Source organism: Actinia tenebrosa, unplaced genomic scaffold, assembly GCF_029948245.1.
Source record: "Actinia tenebrosa isolate PJP-AT-01 unplaced genomic scaffold, QUT_ActTen_1.0 PGA_scaffold5__44_contigs__length_20552954, whole genome shotgun sequence".
Lineage (NCBI taxonomy): Eukaryota > Metazoa > Cnidaria > Anthozoa > Actiniaria > Actiniidae > Actinia > Actinia tenebrosa.
This window is the reverse complement of record NW_028292582.1, coordinates 13837686-13865550: the sequence shown is the minus strand read 5'-3', so window position 1 is coordinate 13865550 and position 27865 is coordinate 13837686. Positions and strand designations below refer to the sequence as shown.

The 27865-nt window shown below is 41.5% G+C and overlaps 1 protein-coding gene across 7 annotated transcripts in view; it reads right to left on the bottom strand.

The window, feature by feature from the left end:
• Positions 1 to 6848: 6848 nt before the first annotated feature.
• Positions 6849 to 27865, bottom strand: part of LOC116286840 (cartilage oligomeric matrix protein) — a 58258-nt gene continuing 37241 nt past the window's right edge. For all 7 annotated transcript variants that reach the window (XM_089037434.1, XM_089037435.1, XM_089037439.1 and 4 more), the window contains 5 exons: positions 11157 to 11353; positions 10801 to 10875; positions 9036 to 9133; positions 8372 to 8511; positions 6849 to 8021 (listed from right to left, as the gene is read on the bottom strand). In XM_089037434.1, the coding sequence (XP_088893560.1) occupies positions 7963 to 8021; positions 8372 to 8511; positions 9036 to 9133; positions 10801 to 10875; positions 11157 to 11353 (569 nt within the window). In that variant the 3' untranslated portion in view covers positions 6849 to 7962. The remainder of the gene's footprint in view (positions 8022 to 8371; positions 8512 to 9035; positions 9134 to 10800; positions 10876 to 11156; positions 11354 to 27865) is intronic.

Sequence of the window (27865 nt, the reverse complement as noted above, 5' to 3'; positions counted from 1 at the left end):
CAGACGACTTCCTGCTATAGGCCATGGAAGAAGAAGGAATCTACCACGACGAGCAAGGCTGCTAGCTGATGGGGGATACGCTAACGCCCCACCTCTTATCACTCCAAGGCGTATTGCTTACAACAGACGACAACAGAATGCCAACAGAGCGCTAAGGTCGCTTCGTATCCGCGTAGAGCACGCCATTGACAAGCTGTCTTGGTCTTACCATGTAACAGAACTCACTAAATCTTTTGTGCAAAAACTAAATCTACTCAAATCGCTCTACTTCCTTCCCAAACTTGTAAAACAAGACTTCTACTACAAGATCATTCTTCCAGCCGTCACCTATGGCATATTACTTTGGGGTAACTGTACTCAAACACTCATGGATAACCTGGACAAGCTACACTACAGAGCTGCACGTGCCATCAACCAGCTGCCCTGGAACACCCCAAGAACAGAGATAAGGCGCCAACTGCTTTGGAGACCCCTCAAGTTCTTTTACACTATCAAGCTGGGTGTTTTCATGCACAAGTGCTACTACAACCTAGATTCCAACCAGGAACTGCAGGACCACATCAAAAAGAGAGATGTTGGCTACTCCCTACGTAGTTCCAACCAAATAACATTGCCTCTTTTCCATACAGTCAATCATGGAAAAAAGGCAATAAGGTACCAGGGTGCAAAACTGTGGAACGCGCTCAACAACAATACCAGAGAATCGAGTTGCCCCGTTATTTTCAAACAAAAACTTAAAAAGGACATATCTCAACTAAAGATGTAATAACTCTTTCCAGTCAAAATATTAAATTATGTAATAATTAGCTTAGTAGTAGATAAGATCGAGAGAGAGAGAGAGAGAGAGAGAGAGAGAGAGAGAGAGAGAGAGAGAGAGAGAGGACTAGTATAGCTTAGGACCTAGGATTAGAACACGACCACATCAGCTACGCTGTATATAACTTATCGTGTATAAATAAATGTTATTATTATTATTATTATTATTATTATTATTATTATTATTGGATTCCTGAAAATTTACTCAGCGACCTCGGATATTTTTCGACACATGAGAATTCTAAAAACACTGTAATGTTATATATGTTCTTTTTGATATAATTTTCGGAAAAGTAAAACAAAATGGCGTAACACATGTTTATATTAGTGAGAGCAGAAAAATTCCTAGCTTAATACTGTAAACAAATCTCAAGATATGTTGATACTACTAGCGCTTACTAGTCAGTTGTGACTGTTTTGGTGCGTTGAATACAACAGGTGTATAATAAAGTTCATAAGTATATGACGTTTGGGACATTAGTTCTTCGTAGTAAGAGGATTGACTATTAAGGACCATAGTAGTAAGACGAAGGAGTAACGTCAGTAACGATAGTTACAAACTTTCTTTCTCAGTTGTTATTTACCTAATAATACATTGTACTAGCTGAGAAAACAGTAAGATAAGGAGTTTTGAAAATTCTATTGGTTAAATCTGGAATAAAATAATGATAGCTCTTTTTAATTTATGTTTTTCCGGTCGGATTATAGAATGCGGAATATACTTTCCCTATGCCGCTAAATCGGAAATGTCTAATCGATTCATTTGTTGTATTACGAATTTTGACTATAAAAATATTAGACTAGTCATGATTTTGAAATCACGCACTCTATTTCGAGTTTGAGTAAAGGACTGGGTCGAGTTGGCACTAAAGTGCATTTTGGGACTAGACTTTGGAAAAAAAGTTTTAAAAATAATGATTTTCTTTAAAGTCATCAGGCCGAATGAAGACAATCTATTTACCAAGGATGTGAAGGTTCACGAAAATCCATTGATTTAAAGCGAACAGGAACACAATATACTAAAAAACAAAAACATGTTTTCAAGTTAACGAGAAAGGCAAAAAGTCATATTTTTGGTTAACACAATTTTAAAGAATATTATCTAGATAGCGAGCACATACTTGCCCAGTCGCATTTGAATTATATAAAGGTCGCTATCGGTTCTAACTATGTATTTTTAAATAAATGGGGTGACAGGTGTTTCGAGATCAAAAAGCGTTGCATAAGTATCGTTATACTCAGCGAAAATCAAGTTCCATTATTAAGTTAGTACAAAATGGTGTAGACAAGCAAGTGTTATTGGCTCAAAAATTTATATAAAGGTCGCTATCGGTTCTAACTATGTATTTTTAAACAAATGGGGTGACAGGTGTTTTGAGATCAAAAAGCGTTGTATAAGTATTGTTATACTCAGCGAAAATCAAGTTCCATTATTAAGTTAGGACAAAATTGTGTAGCTAGATAGGCAAGTGTTATTGGTTCAAAAAATTATATAGTTTGTGCAGCTTTGAATTCGAAATATATTTTTACAGATATTTATATTTTTATAGATATATATATTTTTATAGATATATATATTTTTATAGATATATATATTTTTATAGATATATATATTTTTATAGATATTTAGGATGAATTCGAAGTGACTGAAAATATTCTTGTTGAATCCCCATTATTAAGTTGTCAAAAGCGATATTCACAAGCAAATGAAAGAAGCAGATTAATTTTTCTCTGAAGACATTTCAGTTGTCGATCAATGTTTACGTAATTTAATAAAAAGCAAATATTGCTTAGCAGAGAATCAAATGTTTCGAAGAGTTTTGAGAGAATACTCTATTATAAACACTAGGGCTATGTGGAACTTGTTTGAGAAAGAAAATTACAGAGAGGACATCCGAACCGTGAATACTTCGAGACTATCTCGAAATAAGATTATAGCTAATAGTTATTATTATAATTAATTGTAATTATAGCTTTTTGTCTTCCTAAAATTTTCATGAGCGATTTTTAAAGTTAGATAAAGTAGCTTAAATACGTTTAAAATTCTTTAAGACAATTATTAGTAAATTCAACAAGACATTTACTGAAAAAGAAAGATAGAGAAAATAAATGATAAAATCCTCAAGAATAAGAAAATGATAAGACATTCCAAACCTTGATAATAATGTTCTTCATCGTAGGTCTTGAACGGTTTGACAGATTTCTTCCAACAGGTGTTTGAAAGTTCCAGTTCGTGCTGTTTTGTAGATCAAATGTATCTAACAACAAAATGTGACTAAATCTCACGTAACCACATAACAAACCTATCACAACATAAATTGGATTCTGGATTCAATACCCCTTGCTGAGCATTCTCGTCCACAGAGCCTCCTCATCAAGAAATTTGGAGAGTCTTGGAAGGCCTGAAATATTCTATCGAATTTCATTGGCTTTTGAGAACGACATAGCAACGAAGTCTGATTAATTGGTCAATAAGATAAACAAGCATACCAACGGTTATATATCTTCGAATCTTGAATCAAATACTATTTCATATTCCAACATAGAAACTTCTGCAAACAGATGACGTAAACAAGAAAGGTTGAGCCGGCATTATGAAGTCAGCGACTCTGAGATAGAGCATGCGCTCTGACGACCTGTGTTGGAACTTATAAAGAAACTTTTATTTTGTTGTTATTTTGATTATTGTATTGTACAAAACATTTTCAAGTTTAAAGTTCGTCGTCACTTTTACATCATCATGCAGCTTTTCTTCCCCTGCATTCTGTGTGCAGTCGTATCATGGTTGCCATTCTGGATGGATCGTTACGAGATCGGTGACCGCATGGCTCTAAGCATCACTACCTTGTTAACAGAAGTGTTCTTGTCCCAGTACATCAATAGTAACATGCCTCGTGTCAGTTACATCAAGGCAGCTGATCAATATCTTTTGGCCACCTTCATCTTCATCTTCATGGGGTTGATACAGAGCGTTGTTGTTTATAACGTACGAATGGACTTCAGAGAAAAGATAAAGGAGCAGATGGCCTTTAAATACGTTATGAATTTAAGCAGAAATAATTGTTCTCGAGCATATTCATTATTTCTCTTTAACCGACTTCACAAATAGACCTCCTAGGCTCAGGCGTAACGTTTTCCTATTTCAAGTGGCATTCCCTAGAGTATCATATCTTTGTTTAACAGTTGCAAATCAGAAGACAGAGTAATAGACCTCTTTACCTTGGGCGTAATGTTTTCTCATTTCAGAACACATGTCATTTCCTAGAGTATCATTTCTTTGTTTAACGGTTGTCCTCGGTTGCTCATGAGAAGACACATGAATACAGATACAACTCAAACGAAGAATATTATTCTTAAGGGAATGACACGTGGTCAGAAATGGGAAACGCTCGAGCCGAGGAGGTCTATTCTACTCATTTCATTTTTTTCGTAGGAAAATGGAGGTATTGCTGAAAACATCTCTTTCTCCATAACAGAAGTCTTTGAAACACAACTCAAACAAACACAACCAAATAAAGTAAATGCCTGCGATTCTTCAGAACAGCAGCAAACTCCGAAAGTCACGTGATATGGGCTTTCTACTCGCCCAATTTAACATGTTGTTTTTCTTCCAGTTATATCATGTTTGTATCGTATTATTTTGGAAGATATGCAATTGATAATAATAATAATAATAATAATAATAATAATAATGGAGAATAGAGAAAAGAAAGATGAAGACATGACGGTAAAGTACGGTCCGCTGCGTTTGGAATTGCAAGATCAATATCCTGGGTACAAAGTACATCAGTACAATCTCATTAAGGACGTGTTAGGAGGATGGTCAAGGAGTATGGAGGAAGATCTGCAAAAGTTACTGGGAAAAAAGACCCAAGATGTGCTACGGAATATGCAGAAAGCAGTCTTATCAGGAACTTTAAACATAGCAAGGACATTTCAGATCATAACACGAACATTTGTATACAACATGACTATAGAACATCATTGACCGAAGGAGAATGTATAGGATATGTATATTGGATATGATATATTGGACATATAGAAAATAAATCATTATATGAACTGAATTCGTATAAGAATTTATAAATTTTACGTATGATATAACCTGTTTCTTTTACAAATTTTAGATTTATATTATTTTTAAAGTACTTCTTATGTTCTGCATTTACTAAATCGTCTGACTTATAGAGTGCTCACACTAAATCCGTGAAACAAATACTAATTTTTAGCACTAAATAGTGATAATTAAACAATAGAAAACAAAGGATTCTGTAAGAAATAGTACTAATTAGTACTATTTAATGTTCACGGTTTTAGTGCGTGCACTCTATTGTAAATAATTGTAAGATTTGTAAATATGTTATTGTTGAGCATATCTAATTGTAAATAGTTTGAACACTCATAGGTTACGTTTACGGGCATCCAGATGTTTAATAAACTGCATCATAATAATAATGATGATGATGAGGATGATGGTAATAATAATAATAATGATAATAATGATGATGATAATAATAATAATAATGATAATAATAAATAATAATAATAATGATGATGATAATAATAATGATAATAATAAATAATAACAATGATAATAATGATGATGATGATGATAATAATAATGATAATAATAACAACAATAATGATGATAATAATGATGATGATGATAATAATAATAATGATAATAATAAATAATAACAATAGTAATAGTAATGATGATGATGATGATGATAATAATAATGGGAGATTCTTATATAGCGCATTGATACAACATCTCAATGCGCTTTACATTTATGACAAGTGGAGGACTGCACATTGAGGCGCCCTGTTAGCAGCCGTGCAGCTTACAATCATGAGTGATTGATTAATTATAACTGCAACACGAATGCGCACACAGACTGGTAAGTGATAACTGTCTCGTTATGATTCTCTTACTTTTAGTAAAGTTCGTAAATTTGATTAGGATTTTGTAGTTAGTTTAATAGGAGTTCTTCGAGAAATCATCTTTAGCTTTTCTTTGGGTCCGCAAAATTCTCATACTCAATTTTCCAATTTTGTGTGAAATTTTTCCACTGAAGATACGTGAAATGGAAATTCAAAGTATTTATATTAGCTTGTTGGTTTAACACTTCTACAAATATACGCCATAATTAATTATATCACGAATGTAAAAAGCATTTTTAATATGCATTATATATGAAGTATGCAAAAGAAAACAATTTTGACCACTTTTGTGCAAAAAGCATGGACTATAGCCCATGGTTTTGATCGATTTTGGACCATTTTCACACTTTTTAATAAAATATGTAAAATAAATGAATGAAACAAAATAAGTCATTTTTGGCCATTTTCAGGCAAAAAGCATGGACTATAGCCCATGGTTTTGATCGATTTTGGACCATTTTCACACCTTTTGAAAAAATATGCATTATTGATGAAAAATGCAAAATAAGTCATTTTTGGCCATTTTCAGGCAAAAAGCATGGACTACAGCCCATGGTTTTGATCACTTTTTGTGCTTTTTCACACCTTTTAATAAAATATGCAAAATAAATGAATGAAATAAAATAGGTCAATTTGGGCCATTTTCAGGCAAAAAGCATGGACTATAGCCCATGGTTTTGATCGATTTTGGACCATTTTCAAACCTTTTGAAAAATTATGCATTATTCATAAAGAATGCAAAATAAGTCATTTTTGGCCATTTTCAGGCAAAAAGCATGGACTATAGCCCATGGTTTTGATCGATTTTGAACCATTTTCACAACTTTTGAAAAAATATGCATTATTCATGAAGAATGCAAAATAAGTCGTTTCTGGCCATTTTCAGGCAAAAAGCATGGACTAAAGCCCATGGTTTTGATCACTTTTTGTGCTTTTTCACACCTTTTAAAAAAATATGCAAAATAAATGAATGAAATAAAATAGGTCAATTTGGTCCATTTTCAGGCAAAAAGCATGGACTATAGCACATAGCCTATATGCATATTGAATGAAGTCTCCCTTAGAGTAAAAGAAATATACAAAACATGTCGTGAAATGTAGTGGAACCTTTGTTATTTTCAAGTATTAACCCTATCCCTGAATATACATTCCTCCTAAACTATGAATACCTGATACTATAACTTTATAACTTAATTTTTATCCACCAATTTATATATCAATTTGTAGCTTTTTTCAATTGATCAGGAAACGTGAACACGTGACCTGGAAAGCTAGAAGGGGTGGTTACATTTTAAGATGTCATTGTCTGCTGGAAAAGAGATCGTCAAAGCTTGACAAAAACATACATCACCCACTCGTAGATTACGTCAAAGTGCCGTGACCTCCTATTGTTGGTGTAATTCAAAGTACGGGATACCTTTGCTGGTGAGAGACTAGGGCGAGTCTCTATTCTTATCGTGGCCAAGGTTTTAGTATTCGTGAATTAAAAATGGCCCCTTTCCCTTTGGATATCATGTTTCCCATTTCAAGTCTCAAAATATTTTGTTTGAATTTCATTCATATTAATGTATTTTTCTTAACCGTTAAGGAAAAACAAATGAAATATAGAAGAGATAACTAGCTAAAACTAGTGTGAGCTGCGTCGGTGTTTCTAATGAAGCAGTAATGATAAAAGGATAAATTATACACCGTGAAAAGATGAAACGTCAGTAGGTTTTTTCATCTTTTCACGTTGTATAATTTACCCTTTTATCATTACTGTTTTATATTCAAGAGAATGAAACTTGTTCTGAAATGGGAAAAAATTACATATAAATTATCCCTATGAATGTATATCTATTGAAAAGACGAAGGTCTCTTCCTTTATCCTTAAGCACTCCTAGCCTGCTCTATATAAACTATAAACCTATTATTGAATATTATACAAATTAACAATGACATCACCAAATACGTCCTTGCTTTAACACGTTTTCTTACAGCTGTCCTTTTAACTGTCCGTCTGTCTGTCCTAGAAGATCTTCTTGTTTTATGAACATCAATCTCTTCGTGGTTCAGTTATCTTTTGACTTCTACAAGAGATATTATTTAGCTCTGCTTAGCGACTATTGGTTTGTGTATAAAGTCCAAAGCTAGGCAGCTATCCTCAAGGTGATTATGTCTGTCTTTCTTTCGGATATTTTGTGGGTTTGACTACAAGACATTTTACACTTGTTTCTTCCTTCTTTTCTTGGCTTCTGCTTGAGCATATTGAGGTATTGTTTCTGGAAAAAAAAAAAAGATGTATGAAATAAAGACGTACGAGTTGGAATATTCGACTGGCAGACAGTCAGGCAAATAGGAAGAATATAAAAAAGAGGGACAAACATACGGTAACCTAACAAGAAAGAAAAACAGACAGACCGACAGAATACAGACAGATAGACAGACAGACAGACAGACAGAATGCAGACAGACAGACAGACAGAATACAGAGACAGATAGTTTAACGAGACAATTACACAGTCGATTAAATAAACACCTTGCTACCTGACATTTCGGTCACACACACACACAGACAGTCAGACACTAGACATACAGACAGACAAATATAGACATATGTGACTATACTCACCATTACAAGCATATTTCATGTCCTCCCATACCACTTCGGCTTGTGAGAAGACATACATTCCAATTCGTCCACCTGTGAGTGTATCATCCCAGATATTACCAGTGTCTACGAGCATACCTTTTTCTGTATCCACGCGTAGTCTAATAACAGAAAGAATTGGTTAATTTTGAAACATAGCGATGAATAAACTGATTATTATGAAAGAACGACAATAATATATACAGCAACATTAATCTGTTCAGGCAACCACACACATTATTATACCACTACCACAAACACCATCATATATTAATATTTGATTACCATATATTAATATTACCATCATTATCATCTACGTCATTATCACAAATCAGTATCACCACTTTCTTCATCATCATCGTTAACAAAGTTATTCATTAATATCGTCAACACTATCATTATCAATACCACCACCAACAATAACAAAATGTGACAACCTTTACAAAACATGATATCACTACTACAAACACCATCATACATTATCACCATCGTTACCAACACCACCATGATAGTCATCATCATCACAATTATCCTCCTCATCGTCATCATCTCCACCACCACCCTCCTCATCATAAAATCATGAAATGCTACATCTTAAAAGAACCCCCCAACCCCCCCCCCCTGTCTAATGATACAGTATACTAACCTTATCAGACCAACTGCAGGTCGAACAGTTAACTGCCAGAAATACTTTGTCTTGTCTTTCCATCCTTGATTAGCTGGGTCTTTCCACAACATTTTTACCTTAAAAAAACACAAAAAATTTTCCAATATTACATTATTGTTCTTTGGAAGGTTAATGGGCCAAATCCACATGGTCGTAATGTTTGGCCCATTTCAGACCACATGTCATTCTCTAGAGAATAAGATTCTTTGTTTGAGTTGTATCCATATTCATGTGTCTTCTCATGCGCAACCGTTAAACAAAGAAATAAGACTGTAGGGAATGACACGTGGTGTGAAATGGGAAAACAGAGGATAAGGAATACTGTTTGCAAAGCCGTTTACTTTCGTGTTACATACATTACATTTAGCCTATTTCCTAGGCTTTATATCTATTTCATGTGGTATTATATTTAGATTGCTAACTGTGTAGTTTACGTTAATACAGTTAGCTCGTGCAAAGTACATAGAACGAATTTAAATCTTTATATTAATACTCCAGTGTTATTATATTCTGTTATTCAACCAAAACTCGTGGCATTTTAATCAACTCGTATTGTTCCGTAGTGCTTTATAATTGAAAAGAATACATTTGTACACAATCGAGGCTAAGAGTGCGCAGAGACGAACTCGAATTGGGAATATTTGGGGGGAAAAATGCATTGTCATTATCATTGAAGGGGGTATCATTGTCATTGAGGGGGGTAACATTGTCATTGAAGGGGGTAACATTGTCATTGAAGGGGGTATCATTGTCATTGAAGGGGGTATCATTGTCATTGAAGGGGGTATCATTGTCATTGAAGGGGATAACATTGTCATTGAGGGGGTATCATTGTCATTGAAGGGGGTATCATTGTCATTGAAGAATCATAAAAATAAGTACGCTCGATACTAACAGCACACGACAAGGAATAACACGGAAGTCAAGCGTGAATACTCAACAAGCAGCCGTGAGCGAAAGTAGTTATGAGCGTATTTATTTTTATTTGACTGCCTTAAAACCCTTCAATGCATATGAAATTAAAGGAAAATATTTGTAAAAGATACATCTTTTAGTGACTTCATTTAGAAAAAAATCGTTCGACGATTTTTCGAATGCCGCTTTCAAAGATATTTTCTATCGCTTTTGACAACAAATGGGGTCGTTTAGCTTCATATCAAAAAATCCATAACGTTAGAAAGAAAGTCACAATTTGATTCATACTCAATAAGGACAGTGTCTATATCCGTACCTATATTCTAGCTACTAAAAATATTGAATCCACTACATTAAAGTCCCGATTTTGAGGGTATAAAGTTGACACGCTGGAAATAATAGTAAAAGTCAATGAAAATATTCACCGCGTAATATTTGGAAAACGCTCTCATACATTTTTTTCATATTGCAATATGTTGGGTGCCTTGATGAGTGCTATCGACTGGTGCAAGTCGCTTTGAAAGTTTAGGTCTAGTTTTCGAGAAAATAAGCGGTAAACGATTTCTATGATGTTATCATTACGCCATAATGAAAAGGCCGCTTTAAACTAATTTATCATTTTTGAAACCTTTAATCCTTTCCTGACATTGTGTGAAAAGCGCTTGCAGATCGAGTTATTCAAGACGAAGTTGTAGCCGTTTCAATGCGGCTAGGTGTGCCAGACCAAAACTACCCAGAGCCTCCTTAAGTCTAGTGATTGTCTAAAAAAATAATAAAAAAATAAAACTGGGTGGGTACCAGGGGTATAAACAAAGGCATTTCAGATTACCTCATTTCTCACATCTCCAGTGTGCCACATAGCATTTCTCATGATTGGACCTGGGCCAGTAATTGATTTGATGGCCTGAAATAATGAATAAGAAAGTTAATAAAGCAAATAAAAGAAAATATGGAATAACAACGATTGTCCGACCCACTAGATGACCGCCAACCGATCAACTAATTTTGACCGATCGAATGACTAAATTTACCGACCAACCGACCAACTGACTGATTGGCTGTGCCGTCATATGATCCAATTGACTGACTGACTGACTGACTGACTGACTGACTGACTGACTGACTGACTGACTGACTGACTGACTGACTGACAGACGGATAGACTGACTGACTCACTGCACCTACCTTAATCTGGATCCCCTTGATAGCAGTGGCCCTGAATGGTCTCATTTTCCAGAACACTTGATCGTTTTGTTTCCAAACCATTGCATAGAAATGCTTGTTGTCAAGGTAACTGAATACTATTCCAATGTAATCATCATCATGGGTTGTGTCCACGAAGAGAGTGCCGTTGAAGTCAACACCGTTAAATCGCGCTTCACCTGTAATTTGTAAAAAATTGAACGTTAGAGAGAATGGACTACTTTGACGGTACGGCGGCCCTCTTGGATCACAAGGCATTATGGGACCTCCAGGGGACAAATATAGCTTTGTTACAGTAATGGCGTTAATTGATATTAACAGCTCACCACAAGCGAATACAACAAAAAATGAATTAATACGCCACAGACACGAGTCAAAAACGTCTGCGCATGCTCTGAATCCGTATATAAATTAGTCAAAACATATGTAAATTTGACTTACCTTTTTTTACCTACTTAAAACACACCTAAGTAATAAGCCTGAAGCGAGATGACGTTTTACCCCCGACTCTATATAATATAGTTTTTAAAATTCTTTCATATTAAAATTTTTGATTCCTTGGAGAATACAGGAACAATAGTCATAATTAAAGAACAAAAGCAGTGTGAAAAGGATTATGGTCTAGAGACGGGGGTAAAACGTCATCTCGCTTCAGGCTTATTGGACTTCACCAAATGCCAAAACTTAGTGTCCATGCTTGAAACTTAAGGCTAATTCTTTCATATTGTGTTTGTTAATACAGTATCTTGGTCTGACAAAAGTATACTCGAGCAGCAGTAAGGGGGACTCGCGGTCAATGTCAAAGATTTACGGGTTTTACAGGCGGTTTAAGGAAGGCGCCGGCAGCGGGAATAAGCCGCGCGATAAGTCCTTACTGCTGCTAGTTGTCGAACCGCAAACGGAGGTTAAAATATCCTTTACATATAGATGGACACCATCACAAGCATTCGAAATAAAACTGTGCGCCGACTGCGAACTCAGGTGTTGGATCGTCTGGATGCTGACTTTGCCTTCACAACATTTATGGAGGGAGATACGGACGAGACGATGACAGAAGAAAGGGCTGAAAGAATAATTAACTTAATACCCGAAAGTAACTACCGGTTGGAGCTAACGTTCATAAAGTATTTAGACGGCGAGTGGATGATAGAAAAGGGGCGCAATCCTATCAGGGCGTCTGGTAAGAAGGACCTGTTTGTCTTAAACGAAAACACACGCCCGGGAGCATTGGTAGGAATAGACATGCTGTTCTACGAGGTTGCTTACCCGGTTACCGTAGTCATTTACGGTGCGTACGAGATAAAGACGCCAGACGTTAAGAAGTTGAAACCGATGCGACATCCCGGTAACTGCGTAGGGAAGTTAGTAAGAGAGTTCTTTGAAGACTCCTCTCGGGGCGGTAAACTGACTTTAAAGAGAAGAGAAGCCATCAGGAAATGGGAAAAAGATACTAATAGGACCGGAGGGTCGATAGACAACATCAAGAAGTTAGAAACGGCGCTGGAGAGGCGAATCCATGTGAAAGATATTACCGACGGCTTCATTTACTCCGGGACGCATAAGTACGGCGGCCGTGGTGCGCCTATCGTAATTTACCAACACAACGGGCATGCGTGGCGAGAACTTAGATTCCCACGAAAAAAAGAAACCAAGGTCTACAAGGAGTCGCCACTTGCAGATTTAATCCACGAGAACTCCGTTTGGCTAATGGATTCAGAAGGAAGTCAGTTTATGACGCAAGACGGTACTCTTTACCGCCCCGAAGTTGAACACCAGCGCATCCAAAGCGCGTGCGAGACCTTAGGAGAAGACTTCTCAGACGAAGTGCTTAGCTCCCGTAGTTTGGACTTTCTGGCTGCCAAGAAAAGAAACGGCTGGAAACCCACGCCGGCAGAGTTCAAAGACGTAGCCAAAGCATGCGTAGAACACGGCCACGGAGGCCTATGGAACATGGAGTACGACGAAGACGAATACGTGTCGCTGGATATGAAACATTGCTATCCTGCCAGTTTCAAAGGCCTCGGCGATTGTAAGGAATATTACGACCGTTACGGACATCCGGACTCCCAGTTCTTCCGCGTGGCTTTAGATGGTAAGTACGATGCGCCAGCTACAGGATTCGTTAGATTGACCAGTTGGAAATTCGCAAAGAACTTGCATCCAATAATCTACGCGTGGTATGGAAAGCACTTGCAGGAGAAGGAATGGATACCCATACCGCTGTTAAAGTTCTTCGAAGAGCGTAAGCTGCTTACCTACGCGGCGCATGAAGCCATACTTTGTCATAGCGCCTTTACACAATGGCTCCCAGAGCACAATCCCCACAGCGCGAATTGTTATAGGTAAATTCACACAGGGCGCTAAAGAAGGAGAAAAACATATGCAGCGACGCCTGATAACAGACGAAGGAGAGTTAAGCTTCCTTATTAAGCGCGCCTATGAACAAGGAACAATGGTGTCTGTGGAGAAATGGGACTACTTCATAGAAGGTCAGAAAGAACAGAAATGGAATGCATTGTGTTACTACCAAGACCATCGACCGCAGTATTACCATCTGCGTGCCAGCATGCTCGCATATGCGCACATTAACCTTCTCGCAATGCTCTTGCGGTTTGACAAAGAAGACATCCCGCGCGTAGCCACGGATTCCCTATACGTGAAACCGCACGTCTTAGAAAAGATGCAAGAATTCTACACCGACGATGAATTAGCAGAAAGTGGCCAATGGCGCGTCAAAGACGAAGAAATAAAAGCCTGGAGAGAACGCGTAGAATATCACGGAGAAAATACTTGGGGCGTCGTAATGCCCACAATGAGGCCCATGCCAACCGTAAAGGACCCCATTTCCTACCAACGCTTCTCTTACCTTTACGGTACGGGAGGCAGCGGTAAGACTACGCGTGTGTTAGAACTCTTTCCGGCCTTAAAGGTGCTAACGCCAACGCATCGTTTGGAAAGAGAACTCTGCGAAATGGGCCACGACGCGCAGACCTACCACAGCTTCTTTCGTTGGAATGGCCAAAAGTGGGTACCAGAAGCCATCCACGACATACCTCCGGTGATACTTTGGGATGAGATTTGCACCGTACCTTTGGAAATCCTCAAAGAATTCGTAGAGTTCCTCCGTGGAAAGTGTCAGGTGATATTCGCCGGAGATCCCTGCCAGCCTCCTCCAATAGCCGGAGAGATGCCCCACGAATGGCTAAAAGATTTCGTAGACCATGCGGAGGAAATCAACACCGACTACCGCAGTAGGGATCAAATAAGAAACCTGAAAGCAGAACTTCGGGGCCTCAGTGACGCCGACCAATGCAAAACACTGCGCAAACGCGTACGAGCGAAGAAATACGAGGACTTTCTATACGCCTGGCATCCAAAGGATCTGGTGCTGAGCAGCAAACGCGCAGCACAGTCTCGCATACAAAAGGATTTGCTAAATATACACCGAGAGCGCTTCCCTACGCATCCCGTACCTGTTTGCTACAAACCCCACGACACCCGCATGCAAAAAAGAGACGTCTGGGTACCTGGTACCGACATCCAACTGCAGAACGCGGTAACGCATGACAAAGCCTGGGTACCCATAGAAAAGGTGGAAAAAATAACCTCCCATCCAGATTGGCGCTTAGGTTATTGCATGACAGTCCACAGCGCGCAAGGGCTTACCATAAAAGAAACCTTATGGATCATAGACCAGCGGCTGTGTTGGAGCAACCTTATCTACACCGCCGTAAGCCGTGTGGAGTATGCCAAGCAGTTGAAAAGAGCCTGGGGGCCGCAACTGCGCTACGATAAGACGCCAGAGGACGTAGCTAAGGAGAACATTGCTAAGAAACTCCTTCGCTACAAAAGACACGACGAAGAAAAGAGTACGGATCCCCGCTATGCGGGGGTCAAATTCGACCTATGCGCGGACGACGTCTATAAGAAAGGGGCAAGGTGTGCCAAATGTAACATACCTCTACTATGGAGGTTTGACCCAAATGACGATCAGCAGTTCTCCGTGGATCGCATAAATAATAAACGCGGCCATTGTAGAGGCAATGTAAGACTGACATGCCTAGAGTGCAATCGGGCGCGTGGTGCTGCGCTACTTTGAGTCTTTGGGGACTATGAGCAGCTCTTCCATGACAAATCCACGACTTGGGCCATTTAGGTAATACAACACGGGTTGCCCTTCCTTGGTGACGGACTTTGAAATCTTATACGTTTCCAAAGACCAGTTAGGATCCGTGGCTCTCTTATTACCACCTTCGAGTTCCCCCGGCTGATAGAGGTATCTGACCACTATGTCGCGGGGTAGCTTTTTTTCCTTTAGTCCGACCGCCCTCGAACTTCTGACGTAGGACTTGTGTTCCACGTGTTTCTTTTTTATGGCATCCTTGGGTTCCATTCCCGTAGCCCTGGCCGCCTCGTTGTTCAAAGCCGCGACGACCTGGGGGAGCCTCTGAGTCCATTCCCTGTTGCGTTTGGAGGGATCGTCCAGCTCTTTCCAATACTGGTACCCAAAGAGACGCTCGGCCAAGGTCTTATTGAATCTTTCGACGATGCTCTGACCCCTGTGGTACTCAGCTTTGGCTCTCCTAATCTTAGTGTCGTGGTCTTTCAGGGTCTTAGTAACCACGCCCATGAACTCCGTTCCCGCATCCACTTGCAGCAGCTTAGGCCATTTCAAGACGCGCTTATAAATCCTACCTAGGGCTTCTGCGACTTCCCCAGAATCCTTACTGGTTATGGGTTCGGCGTCCTTGTATCTGCTTGCGATATCAACTACGGTCAAAGCGTATCTATAGGTCTTTCTTCGCACCTTGTCGTGCGGTAAGAAAAGCAAATCTGCCTGATGAACTTCATTAGGGGTATTTACGGTAAAGCTGGGCCTGGGAATGTACTTCGGCACGGGAAGATAAACCTGCCAGAGGGTTTGTTTTCTTAGCCAGTTCTTAGCCGGTTCTTCTGATACCCTGGCCGCGGTCGCGAGTTTCTTGATAGCTGACGCTCCTTTCCAATAACCTTCAGGCCCATAGTAAATCCTTTTGAGTTTGTCCTCTACGCGGCCCATTATATGAATTCCAAAACGAGATTGATCTTTCGCCCGTTGAAATCCACCGTCTTTCCGTCCACTTTAATGGTGATGTTTATGCTTTCTACCAAATTAGACAAATCATAGCTCAAAGAAATGGGAGTGTATTCTACCAGGTCAAATGGATTACCTTTGGGCAGAAACTTGGACATAAGAGAAGACTTTTCTCCATTGTTGTAACTATGGACCAAATCGCAATAGACTTCGTAAGAGGATGCGACTTTCCATTTCACAGGTATGGCCGTGTTGGTAATTGTCTTGCCTGAGGCACATAATAATGACCCCAATGGGTCAGACTTTCCAAAAGTTACTGAATAGTTTGGCATATTATGTTTGAAGGTCATTTCGTGCGGCAATCCTGTGGTGAGCGTATAACCGTGTTTTGCTAATTCCTTAGCAAGGGTGATTGGTGTGTAATGTCCATCGGGCAGCAATACGCCTTGATAATTGCCGCCGCCTTTATGCTCAGTGATCAAGGCATTGACTAAATTATACCAAGAATTGTACAAAGAACAACTAACCAACCGAACTTTATGGGCTTTGATGGGAGGATTCAGATAAGTGGTAAAGTTATTCTTGTCGCTTTCCAAAAAGACGATCATATATTTCAGGAAACACAGTTTCCTTCGTTAGAGCAGATACGCCAAAGCTACGCCTCCTGCCAGCCCTGCGACTCCTACGAAGACCAACTCGCTATCTTTTTGTTTCTTAGAAGGCTGATAGTAATTCTTAAACTGAGGCTTTCTTAACCTAAAGTCGGGGTGTGCTTGCGCATAAAGTTTAAAGGCGTAGTCTGTATTTTCGAAGTTCTTATCCGCCTGCATTTTGTCTTGGTAGTTCTTGTCCAACCAATCCCTGTAAGCTTGTCTTTTTTCATTCCAAGCCGCCACGTCTCGCTGATATTTCTCCAGCGCTAAGTCGTGTCTCTTCCTTTCGGCGGCTAAATCTCCGCTGCGATCACCTCTAACTAATCTATCCAAATATTGACCACCATAATTAGCTCCAGTGAATGCTAAAGCTGCAATAACTCCACCTGCGACCACGCTAGCCATTTATACATTAGGAATGTACTTTTCCTTAGGTAGGTAATTCTTTGCCATGATAGCCCCGCCTACGGCAGCGGTCATTTTAGCAAAATTAGCGAAGCTCTTGCTTGGGTCTTCAGTAAAGTCTTCTTTGAGTACTTTCTTACCTACCCAACCAATACCCGCAACGATGGAAGTAATAATAGCTGCTTCTTCAACAGTTTTCAATAACGCGGTTGACATTATATTACAAAGCGAGAAGGTTATTACTCCATTTCAGGGATCTTACTTTTTCTAACAGCTGGTTCCACAGGTGCGTGCACGGGCGCGTGATATGTTGGTGGTTCTACCTTTTTCGTAGCCCGCCATTGTAAATAGAGGCTGCCTGCTGCTATAGCAACTCCTAACGCGCCAATGACGTACCCAGGATTAATGAAGGATTCCTCTTCTTTTTCCTCCACCTTTTCTTCTTTTTTGGCTTTGTTCTTCCTGTTCATCTCCGCGAGCTTCTTACCGGCAGCGACTCTGCCCGGAGATTTAGCCTTGGTAATCTTTTGCTCGGGCTGCTCTACCTTCGACTCTGGTTCACTCATTTATATCTAAGGACTTGAAGGACTTGATAAGTACTTGACTAAGTACTTAAGGACGACTTGGAAATAACCTGGGCGCAACCTGACCAAGTACTTAAGGACGACTTGACTAAGTACTTGAGGCGACTTGATCAGGTACCTCAGCAAGTGCTGCCTGGAAGACCTTTTCGACTTCTCTGTCCTTCTTGAAGTCCTTCCAAGATGTTCCGAAGGAACCTACTTGACTAAGTACTTAAGGACGACTTGGAAATAACCTGGGCGCAACCTGACCAAGTACTTAAGGACGACTTGACTAAGTACTTGAGGCGACTTGATCAGGCACCTCAGCAAGTGCTGCCTGGAAGACCTTTTCAACGTCTCTGTCCTTCTTGAAGTCCTTCCAAGATGTTCCGAAGGAACCTAGTACCTCCTTCAAGTCAACGTGCTGAGCTACGTGCAAAGCCGCAGAGGCGACTGCCATTAACTTACCGCACTTCAAAGACAACCACCCGCAGGTTATCTTAAGTTCTTGGGCGATGACATAGTCCTCGCTAATGTCCTTCCGCAGTTGCTCCACGTCGTCTATGGGCAGCGCAAGTCCGAGAAGCTTGGTGGCCAGCTTAATGGCTGAGTCTGCTACGGCGTCGGTGGTCTTACTTGCAAGGGCGGCCTCATACCTCTTATGGAACTTCTTGACTTCCTCTTCTGACAACTTATTAACCTGCTCATGGGTAAGTTCCTTGCCTATCATTTCTTTGCACTTCCCCGAAGACACAAGGATGTTGAGTTGTTCCTTGAGGTTACTTTCATCTAACTGCGCGGGGACTTCATCTAAGAGCTGCTCAATGTCCATATATCTTTATGGAATACGGAAACCTCAAAGAGAAGATCATCTTGGAATGTTGGTGCGTTTTTAGGTGCCGCATGTATTCGTGTAACTGTTCCTTGGATATCTCACCGCCGTAGTCGCTTAAGATGGTTTCCAGGTCAGACTTGCTCGGAGTATAAAATACGACAAGTGAACCTATGTTTTCCCTGAAGGGTTTAGAGACACTGGTAAGCTGCTGGGAAAGCAACCAAACGCTGATATTGTCGTGTCTACCGCTGAAGGCGAGCTTAACGAGCTCGGAGGTGCGTCTTTTTACGTCGTCCCCGCAGGCAATGTCGTCCAATATGAGGAGTGTCTGCGTATCTTTAGGGAATTGTTTGTGCCAAAACTTCAAATGGCTGGATAACTCATTAGGGTCTAAGATATCCACAAAGAAGTCGTCATCTTTCACTCCTATGCCTTCCCAGGTGCGGTTATTCACGTAGGTGGGGCATAATAGCACTATGTAGTCGAAACGGTATCTAAAGGGTCCTAATAGCTGCTCCACGACGAACTGCGTTTTGCCGCAGCCGATGGGTCCTACTATCAGAGCATTGCAGGGAATATGGTTCGGATCCATTATATATACGATGGACCCAGTGGAAGCAGTAAGAAGGATTGCCGCCGACGCAAAAGATAAAAGAGACACCATAGAAATGCAAAGGGAGGAGATAGACCGGTTAAAGGAGCGCGTGCAGGAATTGTACGATGAAATGTGCGGTCTGAAGCGTGCAGAACGGTTTGGCGCGCTGATAACGATGGCAACGTGGGCTAAGGAGTCCGTTAAGGACTTCATGCGATATCCCCTGTAGAATGTTGACAATAAGGTTAAATCTTTGTTAAGGATGCCTGGAAACTATTTAAAAAGTGTCTTAGAATGTTTACGATAAGGTTAAATCTTTGTTAAGGATGCCTGGAAACTATTTAAAAAGTGTCTTAGAATGTTTACGATAAGGTTAAATCTTTGTTAAGTCGCCCATAAGCTATTCCAAAAAATGTCTCAGAATGTTGACAATAAGGTTAAATCTTTGTTAAGTATATATGGAAACTATTTCAAAGAGTGTCTCAGAATGTTGACGTTTAGGTTAAATCTTTGTTAAGGATGTTAAATGGAGGCTAAGATATTGTTAAGTATATATGGACTGCTCGTTGTGTAAGAAGGTGTTCAGCACCAAACAAAGACTTCAATACCACATTCGTCGTGGCGTTTGTACAAAGAAACCAATTAGTAAGGTTTGTAAGGATTGCGGTAAGGAATTCAGCACCGTTCAAAAGATGCAACAACATCAGGATAAACGCATTTGTGGGAATAAGGAATTCCACAACCCCTTCGAAATGCAGCAGCATCTGAAAAGGGGCGTCTGTAATCGAACCAGACAGTGTAGTTTCTGTAATAAGATACTTAGTAGTCGTCAACGTTTACAGACGCACCGGAGAACGCATGAAGTGAATTATCGATTTCTCTTTGGGGCGTATGACCTAGGAGGCGTGGATTGCTACCAATGTGCGGATTTGATGTGTCGCTGCCCGCATAAAGAGGATTACTTAAGGAATCGCATAGATTACCATAAGAAGATAGTCCGTACTTTCCCCTCTTTTGAACGCGCCGAAGGCGTTCCGTGGACTAAAAGGGAGTATTGGAGGCAGGAGTGCGATCGTTGTGGTTGTGTTAGAGAAGAGGAACATATCTTCAACTGTCTTAACAATGTCAACATTCTGAGACACTCTTTGAAATAGTTTCCGGGGTGTCTTAACAAAGATTTAACCTTATTGTTAACATTCTGAGACACTCTTTGAAATAGTTTCCACACATACTTAACAAAGATTTAACCTAAACGTCAACATTCTGAGACACTCTTTGAAATAGTTTCCGGGGTGTCTTAACAAAGATTTAACCTTATTGTTAACATTCTGAGACACTCTTTGAAATAGTTTCCACACATACTTAACAAAGATTTAACCTAAACGTCAACATTCTGAGACACTCTTTGAAATAGCATTTCTTGGGGCCTTTAATAGTAAGGTAGGGTTTGCGCAAAGAGTCTCAAATCCCATCCTTATTTTTATTTATTATTATTAAGGATAATGAATAATAATAAATAAAAATAAAGACCCCTTTTAAAGGTATATGCTAGCCTACGCAGCAGCCTTCTTAGGAGGATTCCTAATCGCCCTTTCAATATATGGACTGTATTACGTGCGAACTACCTGCAGACTGCATTACCCCTTGTAAGCCGCCGCGTAAAAAATACACCTGCCTTCATTGCGACAGGGTATTCTCCGAAGGATCCTTTGTGGGGCATTGGTGCTCCGCGGATCCTAAAGCGCAGCGGACTTTAGCAGACGCGCTTAACTACAAAGAGGAGATGGAGTGACTCTTCTTTCAATGTCAAACTTCCATCGGCCATTTACCTTACCATAGCTGCGTAAGTGGGTGAATTCCTCGCCCTGAATTACGTACCGCACGCAATCCGGCGCCCAAAGGGAATATTCCTTGCCTTCTAAGTCTTTGAGGACTAACCGTAAACGGTCGATGTCTTCGAAGACGACGTAATTTTTTATTTCGTATGCTTTACCGTGGACAAGATCACGCCAGTGAGTCAAGCTGAGCTTCATTATACCTATGGAATATCTTTAGGTGCGTTTTCAAAGTGGCGTAGGACTTAAACCGCTTTACACAGCCCTTACAGGGAATACGAATGCCATCCGCGTAATCCATCAGGGCACGGCAGATAATGTCGTAATCGTTGCTAACCATCGTTAGGTAACCATTTACGTCAAGCTGTGAGATTTTCTTAGATTGCTTCGCGGATAAGACGCCGTTTCCTTTTGGGGTTTTCAACTCAATACACAACCCGCGGTATTTCTTATGCGCATTTAGGATTAAGAGGTCGGGTTGACCGGCTTGGTAGCCTTTTCGCCAGCAGGTTATTCGCTTGCTGTCTGAATCTTGAAGCTCGCCAAGACCCGGCGCTATGATGAAATCGGGGTAAAACCTACGTGTGTAGTCGACGACCTTCGCGTGTAGGTCGGCTTCATTTTCGATCTTGAATACTAACTTGTTTGGGCCGCCAAACCGCCTTTCTATTGCATATTTACCCGTTTTCCTTAGCGCGGGTAGGACTTCCTCAAAGACCCAATCACGAAACTCCACAGCTTTGGGTAGTTTGGAGCTAAATATCAGTTCGTACAAACCAGGTTCGGATATAAACACGGCATTTGGTTGCGTAGTAAAGGAGCGGTGATTCGCAGCCCCTTGTAGATCAGCCCATTTTTTCTGGTATTTCTCAGATACATGTGCTCTAATCGCATCTCTAGGGCGCTCATAGCCCAACGCCAAAGCCACCTCCTTTGCTTTGAAGTACAAAGTTTCGCCTTGCACTATGCATTGCAGTTTGGTTTCGTTGTTTTCAAATACGCGAAGCATATTATACGTAAGGGATATTTTTTATCCTTTCGCTTGGCTCAAGGAACGCGAGCCTAGTAGGCAACGCTCTTTAGCTGATTCATTTCTACGCTCAGTTGCGCGTCAGACACGACGAAGACGTAGCAGTTTATTTTATCACCGTCGCCCGCGGAGGCATTCTTGGTGCGCTTGATCTCCAATGTTATGCCATCCTGCGTATTTACTAGACGGAGGCCTTGACCATGTAGGTCTTCGTCGTTAATGGTGCGCATGTCAATCCACAGCGCATACTTATCCTTAAAGAATTCCTCGGGGCTAATTTGGTCGCCAAACTTGCGCATGGCCTCTCTGTACATGTCTGCGGGCTTTATCCCCTGGGAGTAGACCTTGTTTGGAACGCCGTTTATGTTGACCCCCACGTTAGTAATGTTGGGGTTATGAAAGGCCTCGGAGTCGCGCTTACCGGCCTCATAGGGTTTGGCAAACACCAACATCAACCCCGTGAGACTTCTTCGCGGGAGGTTAATGCTTTGGTTAATAACCTCATCCGTCTTATCCAGGAAGCTGAACGTCTTATACATCACTACGTGGTCGTATAAGAATGCCTTCCCGGAGCTGTATTCCATGCCGGCGCTACGGGCCAGCTCTTCGCTGTACACGGTTTCGTACTGTAATTCTAGATTAGTGATAGAATAGGGATCCACGGCTCCGCTAATTGCGCTGTCCATTCCTCCAATGACGTTCGTAGTGTCCGCCAAGGTTACTTCAAACTGTAACTCTGCCAATTGTCTGGGGTAATACACGCCATGGTTCGTAATTACTTCAAAGTCCAAAGGGATAACGTACTTGCTACCATAGGCGGTCTTTACCCTTGTTGCGTCTGCTACTGCGGTTGCTCCACCGGAGTCCGTAGGCGCCGGGTTGGTGTCGCTGCGAAGCTTACGAAGGATAACGCTTCCGATTCCCTGCTCTATCTTTTGTGCACGGTCAAAGGCCGTCAACCATAAATCTTTGTACGTGGTGTACAGATCGTACCTATTTAGGTCTAAGAGGGATTCCCCGGCAAACTTGATTCTCATCTTAGAGACGAGGTTCCTACCCACATTATTGACGGTATAGCGCTTGTCCTTGGTGCTTGGTTGTATTGCTAGGTCGAACCTTAACGCCAAGGTGCCAGGAACCAATACTAGGTTATCCGTTAGGCGGGGAACGCCCACATACAGCGTTTCTCCAGGCTTTGCGCTGGATGGCGTGAATGTGACCCGGTGAAAGGTGCGTTCCGCTTTCAGCCCGCCAACCTGCTTAGGTAATACGTTGGGATTTAACTTTGAGCTTATCATATATAATGGAAGTAGAAGGAACGGATCCAGACTTCGATCCCACCACTGAGGAAGGTCAGGCTGACATTAACGACGGTGATGAAGAACCGCTGCTTCCCACCCAACAAGTCGACGATTCCCTAAGGGATAGGATTGCAAAGGCCCTAAGACATCCCAAAGCACGCGAGTACATGTTTCCGCGTGAGCACATAGAGCTTCAAAACATGGGCGAGCCGGAAGCAGCCGCGCGGGAAACCGTAGAGTGGGCGGCGCAAGAGCTGGAGCAGCGCTATGTCCACTTTGACGCCGACGACGTAAGGCTCACGGAAAAAGGAAACAAAGTCCTCATAAGCGTTCAAGACCTAAGATTTCCTGACAAAGACCGCTGGACGAAACCACAACCCCTCTTTGATGAGAATGGTGACGTTAGGGGTGACGTCTCAAGATTAAAAGGCTTCCAGCGTGCCACTAGAAGCATGTTAGAAAGGTTGGAAACCCTGAATGAAAAGGTCGCGCTAGAAAAGCGCGTCGAGGGACTACAAGAAACGTTGGAAGAAAGGGAAGCAGATTATATGCGACAAAACCGACTACTCCTCGATGCTCAAAAGAGAGAACTTAACGATAAAAACCAAAGAATAATAGAACTTAGAGAACAAACAGACAAAGCCCTACGCGATAGGGACCAAGCCCAAAAGGCCTTCGAACTTGCCCTGCAAGACCTAGACATAAGCAAGGAGGAAGCCAAAAACTTGCATATCACCATAGCCGGCTCTTTGGAGGAACGGCGGCAGTTGGTTGCCGAAATCAATACTAAGGAGGAACAAATCCGGCAAAGAGATCAGGCTATTGAAGACCTGGAGGGGCAAATAGAGCGGCAGCAGGAGGTAATCAACGACCAAACTCGTACTGAAGAGGAAAGGGAGGCAGCTCAAAAGGAAGTAGAAACCCTTCAGGAAAGGGTTGCGGAATTACAGGCGCAAAAGGAAAACCTGGAAAAGGAGTTGGGGCTTACCACCAAGGAAAAGGTAAAAAGAGCCCTTTTGAAGTATGGTCTTCCCCTTGCATTCGCGGTTGCTATTTCAAGCGTAGTAGGAGTAATCTTGTCCGCGCTTAAGGCTACAGGCGCGGGCGTAAAGAAATTAGGCAGTGGACTAACGGACTTAGGGAAAAAAATGGCAGCCGGTCTTCCTGGGCTGCTGGGTTCGGTTGTTTCCTTGGCACTTAGGGCCGGCGGAGAACTGCTGAAGTTCGTGGGTAACAACATTTGGATCTTAGTCGTAGCTATTGGAGTGGTACTTCTGAAGAAGATGAAGGCTTAATCTTATCCTTGTATGTTATGTCGGGCTTATCGTCGTCAGCCGCACGAGGTGTTCTCGACTGGGGATAAGTAAAGATAGTATTCGCGCCGCCTTGATAATGCGGAACTAGCGGCAGCACACTCATGGTGCTAATGGGCTTATGATTCCAAGTGGCATCCGTCGAAGGGGCATCAGTCGGGGCGGCATTTATCCGAACGCGACCCAGCTTCCCGGCATCGGCGCCCGACGTAATCTTATCACTGGGGCGAATCTGTAACTTCGCATATTGACAATTAGCTATCATGTGAAAAGTTACGGGCGTCAAATCTTCTGGGGTACTTCCGTTGGCCTCAAATGAGAAATGAACTGGGTTCCTATTGTTGTCTTTTTTTCTGTAAGGCTGTAATGGTCGGTTACTCTCATCAACGATCCTAAACCCAACATTACACGACCACCCCGTCGAAGTACTAATAGTACACATGATTAATCCCAGGCCTCCAACCTTTACCCACAGCCCGGTATCAAACCATTTATCATTCACGTAGTCCTTCTCCTCCAAGTAATGAAGGAACCAATCTTCCTTCGCATGTGGATTCATATACTTCAGCAAACATAGTTTGCTTCTAGAGACTAAGCACCGTAAGAGTGCTGATGCTCTTGTGATTATAAACGTAATCTCTTTGATCCTCTATGCTATTTACAGTGACCTTTCCCGTATCGTCTACGCGTATTTGCAGCTTTACCTTCCCGTGGCAATCGGCAACCATGTGTAAAGTCCAAACGGAATGATTTTCAAGGCTGCTGGGGTTGGGCTCTACGGAAAAATGCGCAGGCTCCCTGTTGTTTGTCTTACTTCTCATAGGCTGCAGTACGCCATTGTCATCGCAGAAACGAAATCCTACGTTGGCATGGCTGCTCGTGCCAATGCAAATACTACAAAGGATTAATTTCTTCCCTGAGTAGTTCAAATTCACGGACATGCCCGTGACATCAACCCAAGCCGCCTGGGTGTATTTTTTCTCGCCTGTGTAAGTCGTATAGACACAATCTACTCCAGCTACGTAGGGGTTGTTCATCGCCATATATAATAGCTCAGACCAATGCTTGCAGCTGCTAGACCGGCTTTTAGTAAGTTATGGTCATATTCCTCGGTAACCTTCTTTACTGGTTCCTTTGGTTCGGGTTTTCCTACATACGCCTTTTTTAATGGTTTTTCTACCTCTTTTTTTGGTTTCTCTACGAAGTGAGTAATGCCCTTGGTCATGTCAGAGTTCACGTCATTCATCCCAAACTTCATATCCTTAGTAGCTCGCTGCAACTTGTTGTTATAACCCACAACGGAATTGACGTTAATAACCAAATTACTTGGCATTAACCAACAACCCGGCGACAAAGCGTAATCCAGTCGCACCTTAGAATCCTGTATTGCTTTTTGGTACCTTTGCACTGACTTGGATATGTCATTTTCTGTTATTGCAGACTCAAATAAAGTTAGGAATTCTTCTTGTGTTTCCCGCGAAGCACCTTGGGATCCAACGATGGGGCTACGGGTATTTACCTGTGCTCCTAAGATGCAGTACACGAATGCTTCGATGCTGCGGTTAATCCTGGCTAGGTTCCTTAAACCTTTTCCTTTCATTAACACGAATGGATCCCAAGTGCCGAGGTAGTTCGATTGGATTCTGGTAATTAATGAATTATTACTCTTATCACCACCCATATCACCGAACTCTAACTCATTACTTGGGTATTCCTGATGCTCATAATCAGCCGGTTTCTCACCGTTGGCACCCCAAACGTAAACAATGCCAAGACCATGCGTCTTACCCTCTTTGTAACGAAAGTCTCTTTGCTGTGGTTTGAACTCATTAATTAGCCTTTCTAGGGCTGCGGTGTCATATCTATTATTCATTGGATCAAATGCCTTATCTCCCGGTAAAGGTACGTTAAGCTCCTTCAACAACCTCCTTACCGTAAAGGCAACGTGAAACCGCATAAATGAAATGTGAAACATGTCCGCGGCAACACCACAACCTTTAGTGGCAGCCCAGACAGCAAAGTTTAACTGCTGCGGCCAATATCGCATATTGGGTCCTGCTAACCATTCCCTGGCCTCTTTACCCGACGTATGCTTTAACATCGTATCCCCATAGATATTCCTTACTACTATGTCAAATGATTGCTTACCCACTGAAATCTTCAGGAACGTTACCATCGTTTCAAAGTCGTTTACACCACCTTCAGCGTCGTAAAATGGATAATCTTCCTTGGTCATTAATAGATTCCTTGGAAAATTAGGTGGAGCTTCCTGATGCACCGGTGTAGGCTTGGGTTTTGGTGGCCTTTCTTCATGAACGGGGCGTACAATCGTCAATCGCTGCACCTGATTACCTACTTGCTCCAGCTTCGAATGTTCCAAGTCTGCATTGCTGTACATTCTGGAGCCGTTAAAGTAAATCCCATCGGATCTTCTTTCGAACATACTAGGGTCTGCATGCGGAAATATCTTCCTAAAGGCTCTCCAGTTGGCATAATCCATGTTGTTGTGATGTGGCTGCTCCTCTATGTTATTTCCAAAAGCGTCGTACATTAGTATATAATGGATGTTATACCATCAGCACCTCCACTTTATCCTGATTTACCTAAGGAGGAACCTAACGAATTAAACGCCGAGAACTTTCGTCTGAATAAAGCGAACTTAATACTAGCTTACTTGGAAGGGCAAGCGAAACACTACGAAGAGGTCAGGAAAAAGTACGCCAGAGCCCGAAGCATACTACATAAAATCGCGATAACTTCCGGCTCCATGTCCGTGGCGTTAACAGGCACTGGCGTTGCTACTTCGCTTACCGGGCCTGGAATAGTCATTGGCATTCCTTTGGCAAGCGTTGGAGCTGTCTGCGGCATTGTTTCCGCTGTTACGACAGGCATTATAAAGCAATTGTCCGGTAAGATATCCAAGCACGACACTCATATAGCCCTAGCAAGAGCAAAGGCTAACACCATCGCCGACTTGGTCTCCAAGGCTCTGCGGGACCGCCGCATAGACGACACGGAGTTTTCTTTGATCCTCGCGGAGGAAAAGAAATACGGCGAATTAAAGTCGGGCAATAAAAAAACCATCGT